General features: G+C 31.3%; 2 protein-coding genes across 2 annotated transcripts; both read right to left on the bottom strand.

The window, feature by feature from the left end:
• Positions 1 to 4,427: 4,427 nt before the first annotated feature.
• Positions 4,428 to 5,492, bottom strand: LOC136066112 (uncharacterized). Its single transcript, XM_065769977.1, has 2 exons — positions 5,137 to 5,492; positions 4,428 to 4,608 (listed from the first exon to the last, which is right to left on the bottom strand). Exons 1-2 carry the CDS (start codon positions 5,462 to 5,464, stop codon positions 4,574 to 4,576), a joined length of 363 nt encoding a protein of 120 aa, XP_065626049.1. The 5' UTR covers positions 5,465 to 5,492; the 3' UTR covers positions 4,428 to 4,573.
• Positions 5,493 to 13,423: 7,931 nt separating this feature from the next.
• Positions 13,424 to 15,449, bottom strand: LOC111992622 (uncharacterized). The gene is made up of 2 exons (XM_024024490.2): positions 15,119 to 15,449; positions 13,424 to 13,458 (listed from the first exon to the last, which is right to left on the bottom strand). The coding sequence occupies exons 1-2, from the start codon at positions 15,447 to 15,449 to the stop codon at positions 13,424 to 13,426; spliced, it is 366 nt and encodes a 121-aa protein (XP_023880258.1).
• Positions 15,450 to 16,571: the final 1,122 nt, after the last annotated feature.

The following is a 16,571-nucleotide window of genomic DNA, read 5'->3' as shown; positions in this document are numbered from 1 at the left end:
TCACAATTTAGTCTCACAAGTTTTCTTGATTGCTATATTTTGACCCACTAAAGTATGATTTTTTTTTCTTCAATATTTGATAGTTACAACAATGAAGAGGAGAATTCAAATGCTTGTTATACTAATAAAGAAGAAGATTCTATGCTATCATGAGCTACAAGACCTTTCACCCTAAAGTTTGGACTAAAGTAAAACTATTAGGGATACTTTGGATGGCACCCTAACAATTCTCTTTAGTCCAAACCTTGGGGATCAAATCTAATAATTGTGATAATGCATCACAGAGAGATTTTGTAATTACCCTCGACTTTTATTTTCACAATCATACTTGTATTTAGCCTAAAGTAATTGAAACATTCCTATCTGGTCATCTAAACCCTTTGAAGTGTGAATAATGCTAGAGATACAAACTATTTTACAAATTTTTTTACAAACTGCTGATGTGGTAAGTAATTATTGGTAAATAAAAGAGTGATATTAATAGTGGGTCTAGATGAAAACCAATAAAAAGTTAGCTACATCAATATTTTGTAAAAATATTGTAAAATAATTTGTACCTGTAGTATTACTCTTGAAATGCAAAAAACAAAATACCGTTCAAAATATTGCAAAATCACCACCACATTTGGTACTCTAACACTGTTTAAATTTTTACAACATGCTACAATATCATCAAATTTAAAGCAACATTGCAGCATCATGCATTTGTTATTTTCTCTCTTTAAAAAAAAAAAAAAATTATTCAAGCTTTCTCCGTCCTAAATTCTCTCTATGCCTTCTCTCTCATCTCTCCTTATAAACTTTCACATTGTCCTAAAATCAGATCTCTTAACAAATCCGCCGCAAGAGAAGCATTGGTTAATTGTTGTGAGGTTTTTATTTTATTTTATTTTATTTTATTTTTTATTTTTTTTTAGCATTATCTTTAATAAAAGCACTTGTATGTTTGTATCATCTTTACAAACACCTCCATTCTACCATATCTTAAGAAATAAATAAATAAAACACACACACACACACTAATTAATGCACTCACATATTACACCGCACATATTAAGATAATATTTAAATTATTTATTGACACGTTGCTTTATATATACCAAAGTGACTTTTATGATAAATTTGTTTAAGAGTGAGTTTGGTTTAGTTTTTTTTGTAAAAGTGCATAATGAAAAAGTGTATTTTCAAAAAATTGAATGTTTGGTAAAAGCTGTTAAAAAGTGCTTTTTGAAAAATGTGAGTGTTTGGTTAGCACTTATAAAAATGGTAGTTTGAAAGATAAATTACCAAAAGGGATAATGTATATATAAGGGAGTTTATTTCATATATATATATATATATTTTATGTGAGTTTATTTCATACTTAAATCAACTACTTCATATACTTAAATCAATTTTTCTCTTTGTAAAAAAAATTATTTTTTTCTTATCAATATTAGCTAATAATAACCTACCACTTAAGATTTATTGTGAAATTATTGTGATAATTGATACTGTGGGTACCATAGGAGTGCTTCACACGTCCTAGGCCTGCTAGGCGTGCTTGGCATTCACTTAGGCATGCTTGGCAACCACCTAGGACGTGTGAAGCACTCCTATGATACCCACAATAAAATGATCCTTTTATTGTGGGGGAGTTTTTTGCTCTAAGGAAACTTATGAGTACTCCTTAGGCAATTTTTGCTCTTTGTCCCACATTGAAAGGGTTTCCTTCTTCTTAGCACTTTATAAGGCATGAACCAATGGCATTAGAGTACCACTCTAATGGCATGAACCAAACTAGTGGTACTCTAATGCCATTGGTTCATGTCTTATAAAGTGCTAAGAGGAAGGAAACCCTTTCAATGTAGGACAAAGAGCAAAAATTGCCTAAAGAGTACTCATGAGTTTCCTTAGAGCAAAAAACTCCCCCACAGATATTGATTTTAATTTGAACGTACTATTATAATTACTTTTTTCTCTTTCTAAAAAAATTATTATTTTTTTACCAATATTAGCTAAGAATAACCTACCCTTTAAGATTTATTGTGAAAATATTGTGATAAAAATTGATACTAATTTTAATTTTAATGTTCTATTAAAATTATTTTTTTCTCTTTCTAAAAAATTATTTTTTCTCACAAATATTAGCTAATAATAACCTACCCCTTAAAATTTATTGTGAAAGAATTGTGAAAATATTGTGATAGCATTTCCTTCTTTTTTTTTTTTTCCTTTTTTTTTTTTTCCCTCCTTTTCTCCTCCACACACATAGCTTTCTCTTTTTTCTTTTTCTTTTTTTGATGATGATGATGAAGAAGATGAAGATGATTGAAACATTGGGTTTGTATTTGATTTTGATTTTGGGTTTGGGTTATGGGTTTTCAGTTAATGGTTTAATTTTGAGTTGATTTTCTGTGGATTTTGGGTTTGATTTTGAGTTGATTTTGTTTTGGGTTGATTTTTAGTTGGGTTTGGGATGGGTTTTCCAATGGAGGAGACGGAAGTGTCGGACTTGCCAAAGGAAATGACGAATTTGGCAAGCCCTGCGGCGGAAGATACAGACTTTTTGGGTCCTGTGGTGGCTGAGGAGACTGAAGGTAGAGCCAACAGTGGAAGAGGAGATAGACTTGGCAGAGCTAGAGGTGCCTGTGGAGACGGATTTGAAGGAGACTGCGGTGGCTGAGGAGACGGATTTGGTTGAGCCAGTGGCGACGGCAGATGATACAGGTTTGGAGCTTGCCCTTTATTGAAGGGCAATTTGGTAATTGAACTCACCCCCAAAGGATATATATTAGATGCCCACACTAGCTTTTACAAAATGGACCGAAACACATTCAAAACTCAAACGTGCATTTCTTCACAAATATAAAGCGCAACTTTTTCCAAAAAGTTGTGTTTTATACTCACCAAACACTATTTTTGGGCTGGCTTTTTTGAAAAGGCAACTTTTGGGCTCAAAACGCCCAAACAAACGGGCACTAAGTAGTATTCGAATGAAAAACTGTTGATATATTGTTTCTTAACTCATACTTTAAAGAAGTTAAAAATAATATTTAAAAATCAATAGCCATATAGCTGAATTGGCACTTTTAAGCATTTCTAATAGAGATATTCGTGGTTTGAAATTCAAACTCCCTCACACAACTACCAAATTATAAAATAAATAAAAAAAAGAATAAAAACTTAAAAGTTTACAAACTAAATTATAATAGTGGAAAAATCTTAATTTCTTTTTATTAGATTCTTATAAGTGATAATCCCTTCACCTCACTTTTAATTATTTTTTACACCATGCTCTCCAAACATGAATATATGTATCATTGCTCTAGTACTGTGACTTTAGAGCCCTATGGAACTCCCAAACTATGAAAGGGATGGTGCATAACTTCTCACAAACATAGTACTAACAAACACAAGTTACACAACTTGGGGTATGAGTCTCTCAAAACTCAATCTCCGCCATAAACAAAATAAAAAAGAAGTGTGGGTCATACTTTTGCTCTTCTCCTCTCAACAAAAATCATAACAATTACTAAAACACAATAGCAGATTATATTATTTTATTTTATTTAAGATATCGGGTTCAAAGTTCAAACACCATCTACACCAATAACTAATTGGCAGGGACGGAACCAAGATTCAAACTTGGGGGGGGTGAAGTTCTTTGTTCAAAGATTTAAAAAAAATTAAAATATCAATATTAGGGATTGACAAAGTTGCATTATTAGCATTAATTTATTAATTATTCTTTGTATTTTTTTTCTTTAGAAAAAAAAAATTTTAATAATAGGATTTTATAATGAAGAGTTTTGTAAGTCAATTGGCACGTTTTAATATTTTCAAGGTCTAACTAATGTGTAGATGAAGCGATCAATATGTGGCATAGGAGTCTATAGCTATAAGGGTGGAGTCATTTGAGAGGGGCATAGAACTCTCAAGTAAGAGGGAGAAATTGGGCAAAAGTTATTGGGTTTTTGTGATTTTTTTTTTCGATTTGTAATTGATTTGTTGTTATTGTTTTTGCTTAGACCAGATTTATGATTTGTCCAAAGATTTTCTTAGTGGGAGATATATGTGCAATTTTTTTATAGATTTTTTTTGTCATCTATTTGTTGGATTTCTTGGGTCAGTTTACAAATTTTTTGGGGAAGGGGGGCCAAGTATATAAATTTAAGAGCTAGAATTAAAATTCTTTTTGTTAATATACATACTATCATGGAGTTAAAGGGATGTACAACCGTAACGTCCAACGAGTGAAAATTAAATGATAAGTTTTGAATTTTGGCCTTTTTATTCTATGCCATGGTGATATATCAAATCTCTCACAAGAGAGTGGGCTTACACGGTAATATATTAAATTTCTCTCACAAGAGAGTGGGTTATCCCCTTGTAGAGAAATTTGATATATCAATGCCAGTAAACTTAAAGAATTCTTATGAGAATGTAGATTTATTTCTTTTCAACTATTCTCATTAGTCACGGTAGAAAATTTTAATGATACAACATTGAAGCAAATGATATCCAAATTTATGCCGTCTTTTCATCCGTAACATTACAAAAGTCGCAATTTATAGATTTGCAAGCGGACTCTTCATCCGAGATATGCTGCTGGTGGGACATTGTACGCTGTAATAGATGTAATCAGAGATAAGCAAAACATGTATAAATCCAAATTGCGATTTATAATAAACGACTGTAAGCAAAACAACTTTTTTATCTTATTTTTCAGAAATGTGAAAGCAACTTAAGCCATAGATCACAGAGACCTCCAGTGAACCATTACAAATCAAAACTATAAAAACAAAAAGGAATAATTTCGTTTTATTTAAGCCTAAAATAAGTTGAACTATGTGTGTTTGGATTAACATTTGTAGGAAACTTTTATTTTTCAGAAATGTGAAAGCAACTTAAGCCATAGATCACAGAGACCTCCAGTGAACCATTACAAATCAAAACTATAAAAACAAAAAGGAATAATTTCGTTTTATTTAAGCCTAAAATAAGTTGAACTATGTGTGTTTGGATTAACATTTGTAGGAAACTTATTTGTTTATTTTTTAAAAGTTGTACAGTAAGTATGATTATATATAAATAACTTATGCTAATCTACCAACTCATTATCAAAAAAGGCTTCATATATAAAGAGTTTCTTACCTCCACACTTAGACCCAGGGGGCAATGGCCTGCCACAGAACTTTGCTACAAAGACCACTTTGTCCATGTCAACTGCCTTCACAGTCTCACTGGTCACTTGGCTGCATGCACAAGGAATGTTTGCTTTTCGGACAGCAGCGCAGCATTGTGGAGATGGATCTACCCTTGGCGCATTCCTTAAAACGAACATACCACAGTTGTTTACCAAATTCACCACATCAGCTTTACAACCTTGGCCAACAACCATGTTGTTGTCACTGGGAAAGAGAATCCCAGTCATGGCAAAGAAAGCCAAAAGGAAGATGTTGGTATTGAAGTGCATTGCCATATCTCTCTCTTTGAATGTATGTGTATGCTGGTTTGGTCCATTGAGTTGGTGAGAGGTGGTTTTTATAGGGAATAGGAGGGAAAGATTAGGATAAAGAGATTAAATTCTATAAGGACGTGGTGTAAAACCTATGTTTTACCCCTCCAATATCAACATGCCATATCATCTTATCACATATTTAAGAATAAACATAATCACACTCAATCAATTCTAATACCCATATATAAATCCAACCAAATTAGGAATCTATTGAAATGTTATTAGGTGTAGTAGGATATATTGAATTTTAATAAATTTTAAGTAAAATGCTGATGTGGCAATCACTTATTAGATAGTGTAAAACATTTTACACCCCATCCTTATAGAATTTAATCTCTAGGATAAAACTTACCATTTGAGGAGTTGAGTCTTTCGAGGAACACAATAGAAAATCATAAAAATTTCACAACATTTCCAAATTAGAATATTTCCTCACACATAGATTATTGAAAATAAATAAATCAATTGCACATTGTGATGGACCATGTGTAAGGCGGTAGGCTAATTTAAATATTTTGTGAATTTGTAATAAGCTATCATTGTGTCCCTAGCTTTTTTGCATTGAAATTGGAATCATTTTGTCCAGAAACTTGTGTTACTTACCATTTGTGGAGCGAGTCTTTCGATGAACACAAAAAAATAAATCATAATGACTCCACAGTATTTTCAAATTAGAATACTACCTCAAATATAGGTTATTGAAAATAATTAAGTTAATTGTGCATTGCAATGGATCATGTGTGAGGCAGTAGGCTAATTTTAAAATGTCACGAATTTGTAATAAAATTTCATTGTGTCCCTAGCTTTATTGCATTGAAATTGGAATCATTTTATGCAGAAACCTATGTCACTTACCATTTGTAATCATTTTTTTTGTAGAAACCTGTGTTACTTACCATTTGAGGAGCGAGTAATTTATTGCATTGAAATTTGAATTAATTTGTGCAAAAACCTGAGTTACTTACCACTTGAGGAGCGAGTCATTTATTGCATTGAAATTGGAATCATTTTGTGTAGAAACATGTGTTACTTACAACTGAAAAAATAAATAAATAATCTTATTTATAATTTATGAGAGCATAATCACATGTAATTGATCTAATTTTTTTTATTATGTAAAAATACAATTAGCAAAATGTTTCTTTTACAATAGCTTTTTGGAAAAATTATATTTGCTTTCTTGTAGTTTGGTTTTATTGCAATTTAAACCGTCTACAAACTTTTGTTATAGATGACTCTCTTAAAGTTTGAATTAAAATGAAAGTTTTTAGGATTCCGTTCAATTTATAGATTTTGAAATGGTGAATATAAAAATTCCACTTTTTGTTTGGCCTAACCACAAGTTTTCTTGATTGCTACATTTTGACCCCACTAAAGTATGCTTTGTTTTTCAATATTCGATAGTTACAACAACGAAGAGGATAATTCAAATGCTTGTTATTCTAATAAAGAAGAACATTCTATGCCATCATGAGTTTCAAGACTCTTCACCTTAAAATAAAATTGTTAGGGATATTGTTAGGTTTTAAGACTTTAGGAACTAATATATTAGAACTTCAATTTGTAATATGTTGGCAAACCATGATCAAAACATAGAGTCTAGGTTTAGGCTTGCTCAAAGTGTGTTTAATTGTAAAATTGAAATCGAGTGATTGCATGAAGTATTGGAAAAATTCTATAAGGCTCGATTGATTGAAACTCGTGTAGATTTAATTTTCTACAGAATTTCCAATTTAGCCCAAGCCCATATGACGTGTAGGGTTTTGTGTTTTACTTCAAGTAGAAAAGAAAAAATCCTAGTTATGTTTTAGAAGTCTGTGGAGAGGTGTGTGTTGAATCTTCTGTGAGATTTAGAAGTGTTTACTTTCATACACACACATAGAGTTGTTAAGGTCAAGATTCACGTCAAGAACTTGATGATCTCTTCAGTTGCTACACAAAGAACTTTAAAAAAGATCTGAAACCTTTGAGTGGAGTCTCAAAGTCACAAGTAGGAGAATTTGTGGTTGCTGTAGATCAAAGAAAGAAGTAGTCCATGAACTCGAAGCTGTCATGTGGTTATGGTAGTAAATTTTCTACTTAAGGTAGCAGTAGGATATTAGTGGTCTAAGTTTTACTGTAAAAATTTCAATTTTTTCATAGTGAATTTGTTTTACCTTGAGAATAGCTATGTTAAATCATCGACAAGTTTTTTACTGGTTATGTTTTCTTGAGTTATCATATCATTGTGTTCTTTATATTTTCGCATTATTTACATGATATAATTTTATTGTGTTAACCTTAAACTAAATAATTTATCTAAATAATCATTTGACTAAATAATTAGGTTAATCAACTTGTGTTAAAGGCTGGGCATACTTGCCCAAACTATTTTAAGTTGCAAAAAGTGAGCAAATAAGCTAAGAGTACCTGTGCCTTAAGCACAAGATCCTATGGTACTTATTGGTGAATTGGTAAAGGCTTTAAACCTTTATATCAATCCTGGAGTTGCACATCATTCTAATATGAGTAATAACTCCAAAGCTAGAGTTGCATCTAAGAAGTTTTGGATGCAAAAGACTCAATCTAATTGAGTCTTTCTGACATGGTTCTTGTGCTTCATCTCAATACTCTTTGTGACCATTCTTCATTTGATGTTTTGTTTCTTTTTGTTTTAGGATTTGCATTGCACAACATTCATGCATTTTATATTAGGTTGTTTATGTTATTCTTAAAAATAAATAAATAAAAAATGGAGAAAGGAGGGGTATGTTTTGTAGTTAAGGTTGGCCATATTTTGTTTTATAACATGCTTGTGTACCTTGTTTAGCTTGGATGAGTTTTTTTTTTTTTTTTTTTTTGGGTACTTTGCTAGTTTTAACTATGTAGTGCATGTTGTGTGGGAGTTGTTTATAGTTTTTAATCACATGATCTTAATTTTGAAGTAACATGCTTTTGATTGTTAGGACTAGAAAATCTTAAGAGAAGGGTATAAATAATCATCTTACCACTGTTTAATAACTAATTATGAACACCTTAGTGCAAATTGTAGGATTTTGTACTTGAGAAAGTATAGTACATGTACATAAAGAAAATAAGGTGTAGCCTTGGAATAATAATAAAATTGGTGTGTACATTATTTGGTTATAATAAAAATTACACAAAGAATTAAAATTGGTGTGTATGTTATCTAGCTAAAATAACAATATCACAATGAAATAAAAATGGTGTGTACATTATGAGGCTAAATAATAAAAAAATTACATGATTTCAAGCTTGTTTTCTAGGAGATGTGAGAGTTATATGATGTAACTCTTTAGGTGATAGTCACTTTCAAGCCCATGGCAAGCATATATCAAGCCCATGAAGAATTATGAATTTGTGTTACTAATATAAATGCCCATGAAAAGTTATGATTATTTATCTTAAACCCATTACATTTATTTATTTTATACCATATTATAAACTGATGGAATTTATATAAAAACCCATGTCACTATTTATCTTATATCACAACATTCATAATGTTTATTTCCAAAACTCATGATAACTATTCATGTTACAAGCCCATTATGATTATCTATAGAAAAGCACATGAGAATATCACATTATTTCATTATAATGGTTGTTACCATATTTTATTTAAATCCATGGTAAATATTATTCACAAGAAACATTGGAGATCATTATTTAAAAGCCCCAAAGAAAATATCATTTACAAAATAATCCATGGCAAAAATTATGAGAAACTATAAAATTTTTTATTTATAGCCCATGGAAATTAATACCCAAGACCTATCATAAATATTTATTAAATCCCATGAATACATTTCATTTTTACTAACAACTAAAGCCCATGTGAAATAAAAATCCATGGCAATATATATTAGCTTTGTCCATTTTGTAGGGCTCACAATGAGAAAGAAAAAGGATAAGTCTAAGTGGAGAGAACCACCAAGTCAGAGGCCCACCAAAATACTCAACCCTCATGGCTAAGCCTAACATGAAATCTTAGCTAAAACAGTCCATGTGTGCAAACTGACCTACTTGGAGAACTCCATTCAGTTTTGCCTTCTGTTGAAGAGCATCTCAAGAAGCAACCAAGCTCCCAAACTAAATTAGGAGCTGGTCACCTGTCCCATCAGCCTGTTTGCAACTGCCAACTTTGACGTTAACAGTACCAGAGGCTAGGCTGACACCTAAAAGTTAATGGGTAATAAATATCCTTCTTCTCCAAGTTTTGGTTACAACTCAAGGAAGCTATAACCAAGACCTCCAAGCTCATGAAATACTCAACTACATAGTTTATTTTATTACTAAAAATGTATGTAATTAATTCATGAACCAATCCCATGAATCCTAAAAGGGAAAAATTAGAGAAAAGTGGTTTGAAGGGCATAAGGGGTTGTTTAGCAGAAGCTCCCAGTAGAGGCAGCAAAGGTTGACACTTGGTTTGGAGTGTCAACCAACCTTTTTGAGCTCTGATAATCCTAGTTGTAGCAAGCAAGATCTCTAGTCCTCATACTTGCTCTAATCCTATTGGACAAAATTAATCTCCAAATCTCAGCATTTAATGCCTAGATTAGGAGCATCTTAGCCTCCAATGGCATTACCCAAATAAGCAAAACACTCTAATAACAAGTCTCACCATTTAGGGCCAAATCTCGGGAGAGATATTTTGGGATTTTGCTACTGTCAGACTTGGTCCTCTCTAAATTTTGCTAATCAATCCCTTAAGCTTCACTATAAAAGGAACTACCATCAACTCATTAAAAAAACATCTTATCATGAAAATTCTCATCTATCATGTCATTTTTAATTCATAAGTTTGCTCTTTAGTTCATAAATCATCTTTTTATTCATAAATATCCATGTACACTTACCCATAAATATCCCATTCCATCTTCTTAGAAAACTCTCAGCACCTTGAAATAGCCATAAACAGCACTTTTTACACCATACCTGAAAATGGTCAAACACTACTTATCTCTCTTCCATATTTCCATATATTCACTCATACTTTCCATAAAGTCATTCCTATCACTTACTATACACATATATTCATCATTATGGGCATAGTATGGCACATAGAGATCTTTTTTAAACATTTGCTACACTAGATGGATACTGTTTCTCTCCCTTCATTCCATCCTAATTTTCATTTTCTACTTGTAATTATGAAGCCTTTAATCCTTGTTTATTGCTATTATAATGAAGGCCATAATGTTTTGGATACTATGGAAGTTTTCCCTCATGTTGACTTAATAATAATAAAGAAACTATATGATTTTTTTATCATGTAAATACACTTATTAATCTATTAGACGTCTACCGTTGGAGATCTCTCATATTCCTATTGAACCATTTTCCTTTTGTGTACTTGTTATAATGGACTCACTTTTGTATTAACCGACTATAGAGAAAATACATAATTTTTACTGTGTGAATACATTTATTAATTTTCCAGACATCTATAGCTAGATGTTTCTCTTGTTTATTGCTGGACTATTATTTAAGCACTTATTGTGGTGTGTCATTTATTGTGCTAGCTTATCTTTGCAAGAGGTACTTTTGGAGTCTTATTATAATCTTTGTTGGATGCAACCCGGACTTTGAGCAAAAATGGGTCTTTCACACTTCACCGATAGCCTTTGGGCCATATTCTAAGCCCAAAGTTGAGTCTTGGTCTTGGCTTCCCGAATATCATATGGGCAATCTGAAAATGCTGCCCTCGACATTTGGTAAGTTTTTGGAAGTTTGGACTTTGGAGCCATTGGCATGTAATGCATGAGGTTTGAACCTAACGTTCAAAACCTGTGGTAATTAATGATGTAAAAATGTTATTGGTAATGGCTGCCTTAAACTTGTCTGTTTTCTTTTTATTTTTTAGAATGAAATAAAAGAGAAAAAAAGGATTGATTTTTTTTTTTCATAAGGAGAACCATGATTCAAATTATGCATTTTTTACTTGTTGTAACAATTGAATAAATAAATAAATAAATAACCATATTTATAATTTATGAGAGCATAATAACCTGTAATTAATCTAATTTTTTTATTATGTAAAAATACAATTAGCAAAATATTTCTTTTACAATAACTTTTTGGAAAAATTATAATTGCTTTCTTGTAGTTTGGTTTTATTGCAATTTAAACACTCTACAAACTTTTTTTATATATGACTCTCTTAAAGTTTGAATTAAAATGAAAATTGTTAGGATTCCGTTCAATTTATATATTTTACAATGGTGAATATAAAAATTCCCCTTTTGGTTTGGCCTAATCACAATTTAGCCTCACAAGTTTTCTCGATTGCTACATTTTGACCACACTAAAGTATGATTTTTTTTTTCAATATTCGATAGTTACAACAATGAAGAGGAGAATTCAAATGCTTGTTATTCTAATAAAGAAGAACATTCTATGCTATCATGAGGTACAAGACTCTTCACCCTAAATTTTGGAATAAAATAAAACTGTTAGGGATACTTTGGTTGACACCCTAACGATTCTCTTTAGTCAAAACCTTGGGGATCAAATAAATTAGAAGCACATTCTATTGCGAAATCACCTCCCCATCTGGTACTCTAAGTCTCTAACACTGTTTAAATTTTTACAATATACTACATTAATATCATCAAATTTAATGCAGCATTGTAGCATCATGCATTTGTTATTTTCTCTCTTTAAAAAAAAAAAAAATTATTATTCAACCTTTCTCAGTCCTTAATCACATTCTCTCTCATCTCTCTGTAGAAACTTAATTAATTTCACATTGTCCTAAAATCAGATCTCTTATCAAATCCGCCACAAGAGAAGCATTGTTTATTATTTTAAGTTTTTTTTTTCTCCAATTAGCATTATTTTTAAGAAAAGCACTTGTATGTTTGTATCATATTTACAAACATATTAGTCCTTCCATATCTTATTGAAACACACACTAATTAATGCACTCACATACTACACCCCACATTTCAAGATAATATTTAAATTATTTATCGACACATAGTTTTATATATACCTGAGTGACTTTTATGATAAATTTTTTAAGTAGTATTTGAACGAAAACCTGTTAATTGTTTCTTAACTCATACTTTAAAGAAGTTAAAAATAACATTTAAAAGACAAGAGCCTTATTCAATTGACATTTTTTTTTTTTTGGGTATTTTTAGTAGAGATATTCATAGTTCAAACCCCCCCTCTCTCAACTATCGAACTATCAAAAAAAGAATAAAAACTTAGATGTTTAAGAACTAAATTATAGTAGGGGAAAATTTGTAATTTCATTATATTAGATTCTGATTGATAAGTGATAACCCCTTCACCTCGCATTTTATTAATTATCTCTTACCCATTCTCTCCAAATTAACATGAATATGTGCATCATTGCTCTTGACTTTAGAGCCCCGTGGAACTCCCAAACTATGGACGGGATGGTGCATAACTTCTCACAAACATAGTGCTATCTAACATGTGTGTTTTAGTTAGCTCAACTGGTAAAATTTCTGATGGTTGAATAAAAGTCTGAGATTCAATCCCCACCTATACTAAAACGATTGGTGTTTTGATCTAATAATAAAAAGTTATCATTAAGAGTAGATACCATAAGTTGAAACTCTCTCCCAAAAAAAAAAAAGATCTATCAAACACAAGTTACACAACTTGGGGTGTGAGTCTCCCAAACTCTCCCACACCACAAACAAAATAAAAAAGATTCTCCATGTTAAGTTAACATTGTCCCAATGGTCAGGAATTGATGGATTTAAAAATGTAATCTAACAAATTCATTCCATTGGCAAACTTAAATTCACTCTAGTAACGATAGATATTTTTAGTAATAAAACATAGAAGCATATGATTTCCAAATTTATGTCATTTTTTCTTCTCTGACATTACATAAGTCATAGCTCCTAAAGTTGCATGCAGTCACTTTATTTAACTTCATGTTGTTGGTGGCGGTGGTGGAACAGTGTAACCTGCAATAGATATAACAAGAGTTAAGCAAAATGTTTGTTTTTAGACCCTTTAAAACACAATTGGATTAACCTAGTTAACAAGCCAAGTTATTACTTAGTCCAAATTAACCAAATCTAGGTTAACACAATCACATAATCATATCAATGTAAAGTGCGGAATAAAAATAACATAAAGATATGATGACTCAGGAAAACCAAACTGGTAAAACATATGGAGAGGATTTAACTTAGCTATTCTCAAGGTAAAATTGAATCCACTATGAAAGAATTGAAGTTTTACAATAGCAACTTAGATCACTAACATCCTATTACTACCTCATGTTGAAAACTTACTGACATTACCACATACAAGTTCCGAGACCACGGACTCCTTCTTTCTTGGATTCTCTAGCAAGTACAAGCACTCCCGCTTGTATATCTTTAAACTCTTTAGTGCAGTAATTGAATGATCATCAAGCTCTTAATGAATTCTCTTTCTTGATAATCTTAAGTATGTGTGAAGGCAATCACCTCTTAGATCTTATAAGAGATTCACACACAGAGCAAAAAGAGTAACATTAAAAATGGGGCTAGGGTTTCCCTTTTATACCTAGGGTAAAACATAAAACTCTATAGGTTATATGGGCTTAGGGCTGAGTTGGAAATTCTGCAGAAAAAAAAAATTCTATTCGACTTTCAATCGGTCGAGTCTAATTCTCGATCGATCGAGTCAGACCAAATTGCATAATGAATTCTGCGGCAGCTCGATTCCAACTTTACATAAAACACATACTTTGGGCAAGTCTAAAATAAGACTAAAAACCTGTTTTGATCATGGTTTGTCAACAATACATATTAGAGTTCTAATACATTAGTTCCTAAGTACTTAGAACCTAACACAAAACATGTATAAACCCAAATTGCGATTCCATAAACGACTAAGCAAAGAAACCCTTTTTTGTTTTTTCTACTCCAGAAAAGTAAAGCAACTCAAGCCATAGATCAAAGAAAATACAGAAGGAATAATTTCATTTTTACCTAAGTCAAAATAAGTTCGAATATGTGTATTTGAATTAACTTATTATTGTTGAAAGTATATTTGTTTATTTCAATTATTTGGTTATCTATACTATCATTTAAAGGACTTCTCAGCTACTTAAGCCGTGAACTCTATCTTGAATATTTCAAAATATTCCCTCTATGCTTACTTATAGGTTTTCAATTAAGGTGGACAAAGTTATAAAATAAAAGCTCACAATTTAAAACCTCTCAGTAAACTCATGTTTTGTAGTAGTTTAACATCTTCTTATCTCTTATTAGTTTTGAAATTTAAACAGATGCACCCTATTTTCCTCCTTATCTCTTATCATTTTTTTAAATTCAAACAGCCACACTCTATTTTTTTTTAATACTAAACTATGATATACTAATCCCGCAAAAATAAAAATAGAAAGAATTATAAAAGATGTTAAAAACTATAAAAAGTTGTATATAAGCAAATAATCAAAATAAAAAACTAATCCAAACTTATGCAAATTTACCAACTCATCACCAAACAAAAAACATACACACACAAAAAATTCATTTCCAATTACCATATGGAATAAAAGGAACACATAAATTGTGGAGAATAGTTTCATATATATATATATATATATAAAGAGTTTTAAGAGTTTCTTACTTCCACAGGTGGTCCCGGGGGCAACTGGTCTGCCACAGTACTGTGCTACAAAGATCACTTTCTTCATGTCAAGAAACTTCTCATCATTCTTGGTCATGTGGTGACACACGCATGGCATGTTCGCCTTCTGGATAACTCTGCAGCATTGTTGAGATGGGTTCATCCTTGGCAAACTCTTCTGAAAGTACAATGCACATTGAGCTTGCAAACCCAGTATGTCAGCTTGGCAATCTTCGCCAACAACCATGTTGTTGTTGTTACCAGAGAACAGAATCCCAGTAATGGCGAAGAAAGCCAAGAGCAAGATGTTAGTATTGATGTACATTGCCATATCTCTCTTACAATATTGTATGTGTGTGTGTGTGTGTGTGTTGGTTGGTTCATTGGGGTGGTGAGAGAGAGTTTTTATAGGGGTTTTGAGGGAAAGATTAGGATGAAAAACTTAGCTTTTGAGCCTTGAAATCTGGGGTGGTGAGAACCATGCGTTACTTACGGTTTTGGTGGTGAGAACCACGTGAACAAACTTGTTTCTTCACACTAAAATACAAGCAAAAAGCTTACTTGTTTGGTTACCTTTTTTGGAAGTTGGAGCCTTTCGCATGCAATGCATGCATAACGTTCAAAACTCTTTGTCGCTGATTTGTAAAAAGCTAGCTTAAACTTGTTTGTTTCCTTTTTATTTTATTTTTTTGGACTGAAAAAGAACATGATAGAAACTCCATTATTTTGTAAAAGGAAGTTAGGAATATATAAAAAGGATGGATAAGAAGAATTTATAGGAGGTACAAACTACAAACATATTTAAAATTTACCGCCTTATAGCTAAGTAATATTACCTGATTTATTTCATAAAAAAAAAGGTTTGAATAATTTTTCCGTTCTTATTGTAGCAATTGAATCAGGGACTAAAGAGTATATATAGGTAGCAACAAAATTAGCCTACTAACAAAATTTTATCAATTTAAAAAATAAAATTCCGACAACAAAAGAAAAAATAGCCCAATCAACAAAAGCTACCAACAAAAATTTTAAAAGAATTAGCCCATTAAGCCGATTTTCTATTTCTCTAACTCTATCTCTTTGTCGCGTCGCATATATCTCAGTCACTCTCTCTCTCTCTCACTCTCACACATAAATGGTCATAAGAGCAGAGTCAAACTGAGAAAATGAGTAATCTTTTGTTTTACAAAATATATATTTGTACAGTTAAAGTCTATCTTTCTTTTTTCTCTTTTTCTTTTTTTTGGGTTGATGCTTTATTTCAATTGCTTTGAATGCATGATTATTTAATTATTTGAAAGTAAAGACTTTACATTTAGTTATTGTAAAGTTTTTTGAGAAGACATTTACTGTAAAGTTGATTGAGTTTGAAAGTTTTGACTAGTTTGTTGCTGAAATTTAATAAAACTCTACACCCAACAATTTAATAATAGATTTTACTTTATTATTCATC

Source organism: Quercus suber, unplaced genomic scaffold (assembly GCF_002906115.3).
Source record: "Quercus suber isolate HL8 unplaced genomic scaffold, Cork oak 2.0 scaffold_28, whole genome shotgun sequence".
NCBI classification, from domain to species: Eukaryota; Viridiplantae; Streptophyta; class Magnoliopsida; order Fagales; family Fagaceae; genus Quercus; species Quercus suber.
This window is presented reverse-complemented; position numbering and strand designations above follow the sequence as displayed.

Bases quoted from the DNA above. Each gene is read 5' to 3' on its own strand.
- LOC111992622 (XM_024024490.2), bottom strand. From the start codon at position 15,449: ATGGCAATGTACATCAATACTAACATCTTGCTCTTGGCTTTCTTCGCC. The intron at 13,459-15,118 runs GTAAGAAACTCT...TATCTATTGCAG, and splicing joins CCCCGGGACCACCTGTGGAA to GTTACACTGTTCCACCACCG.
- LOC136066112 (XM_065769977.1), bottom strand. From the start codon at position 5,464: ATGGCAATGCACTTCAATACCAACATCTTCCTTTTGGCTTTCTTTGCC. The intron at 4,609-5,136 runs GTAAGAAACTCT...CATCTATTACAG, and splicing joins CCCTGGGTCTAAGTGTGGAG to CGTACAATGTCCCACCAGCA.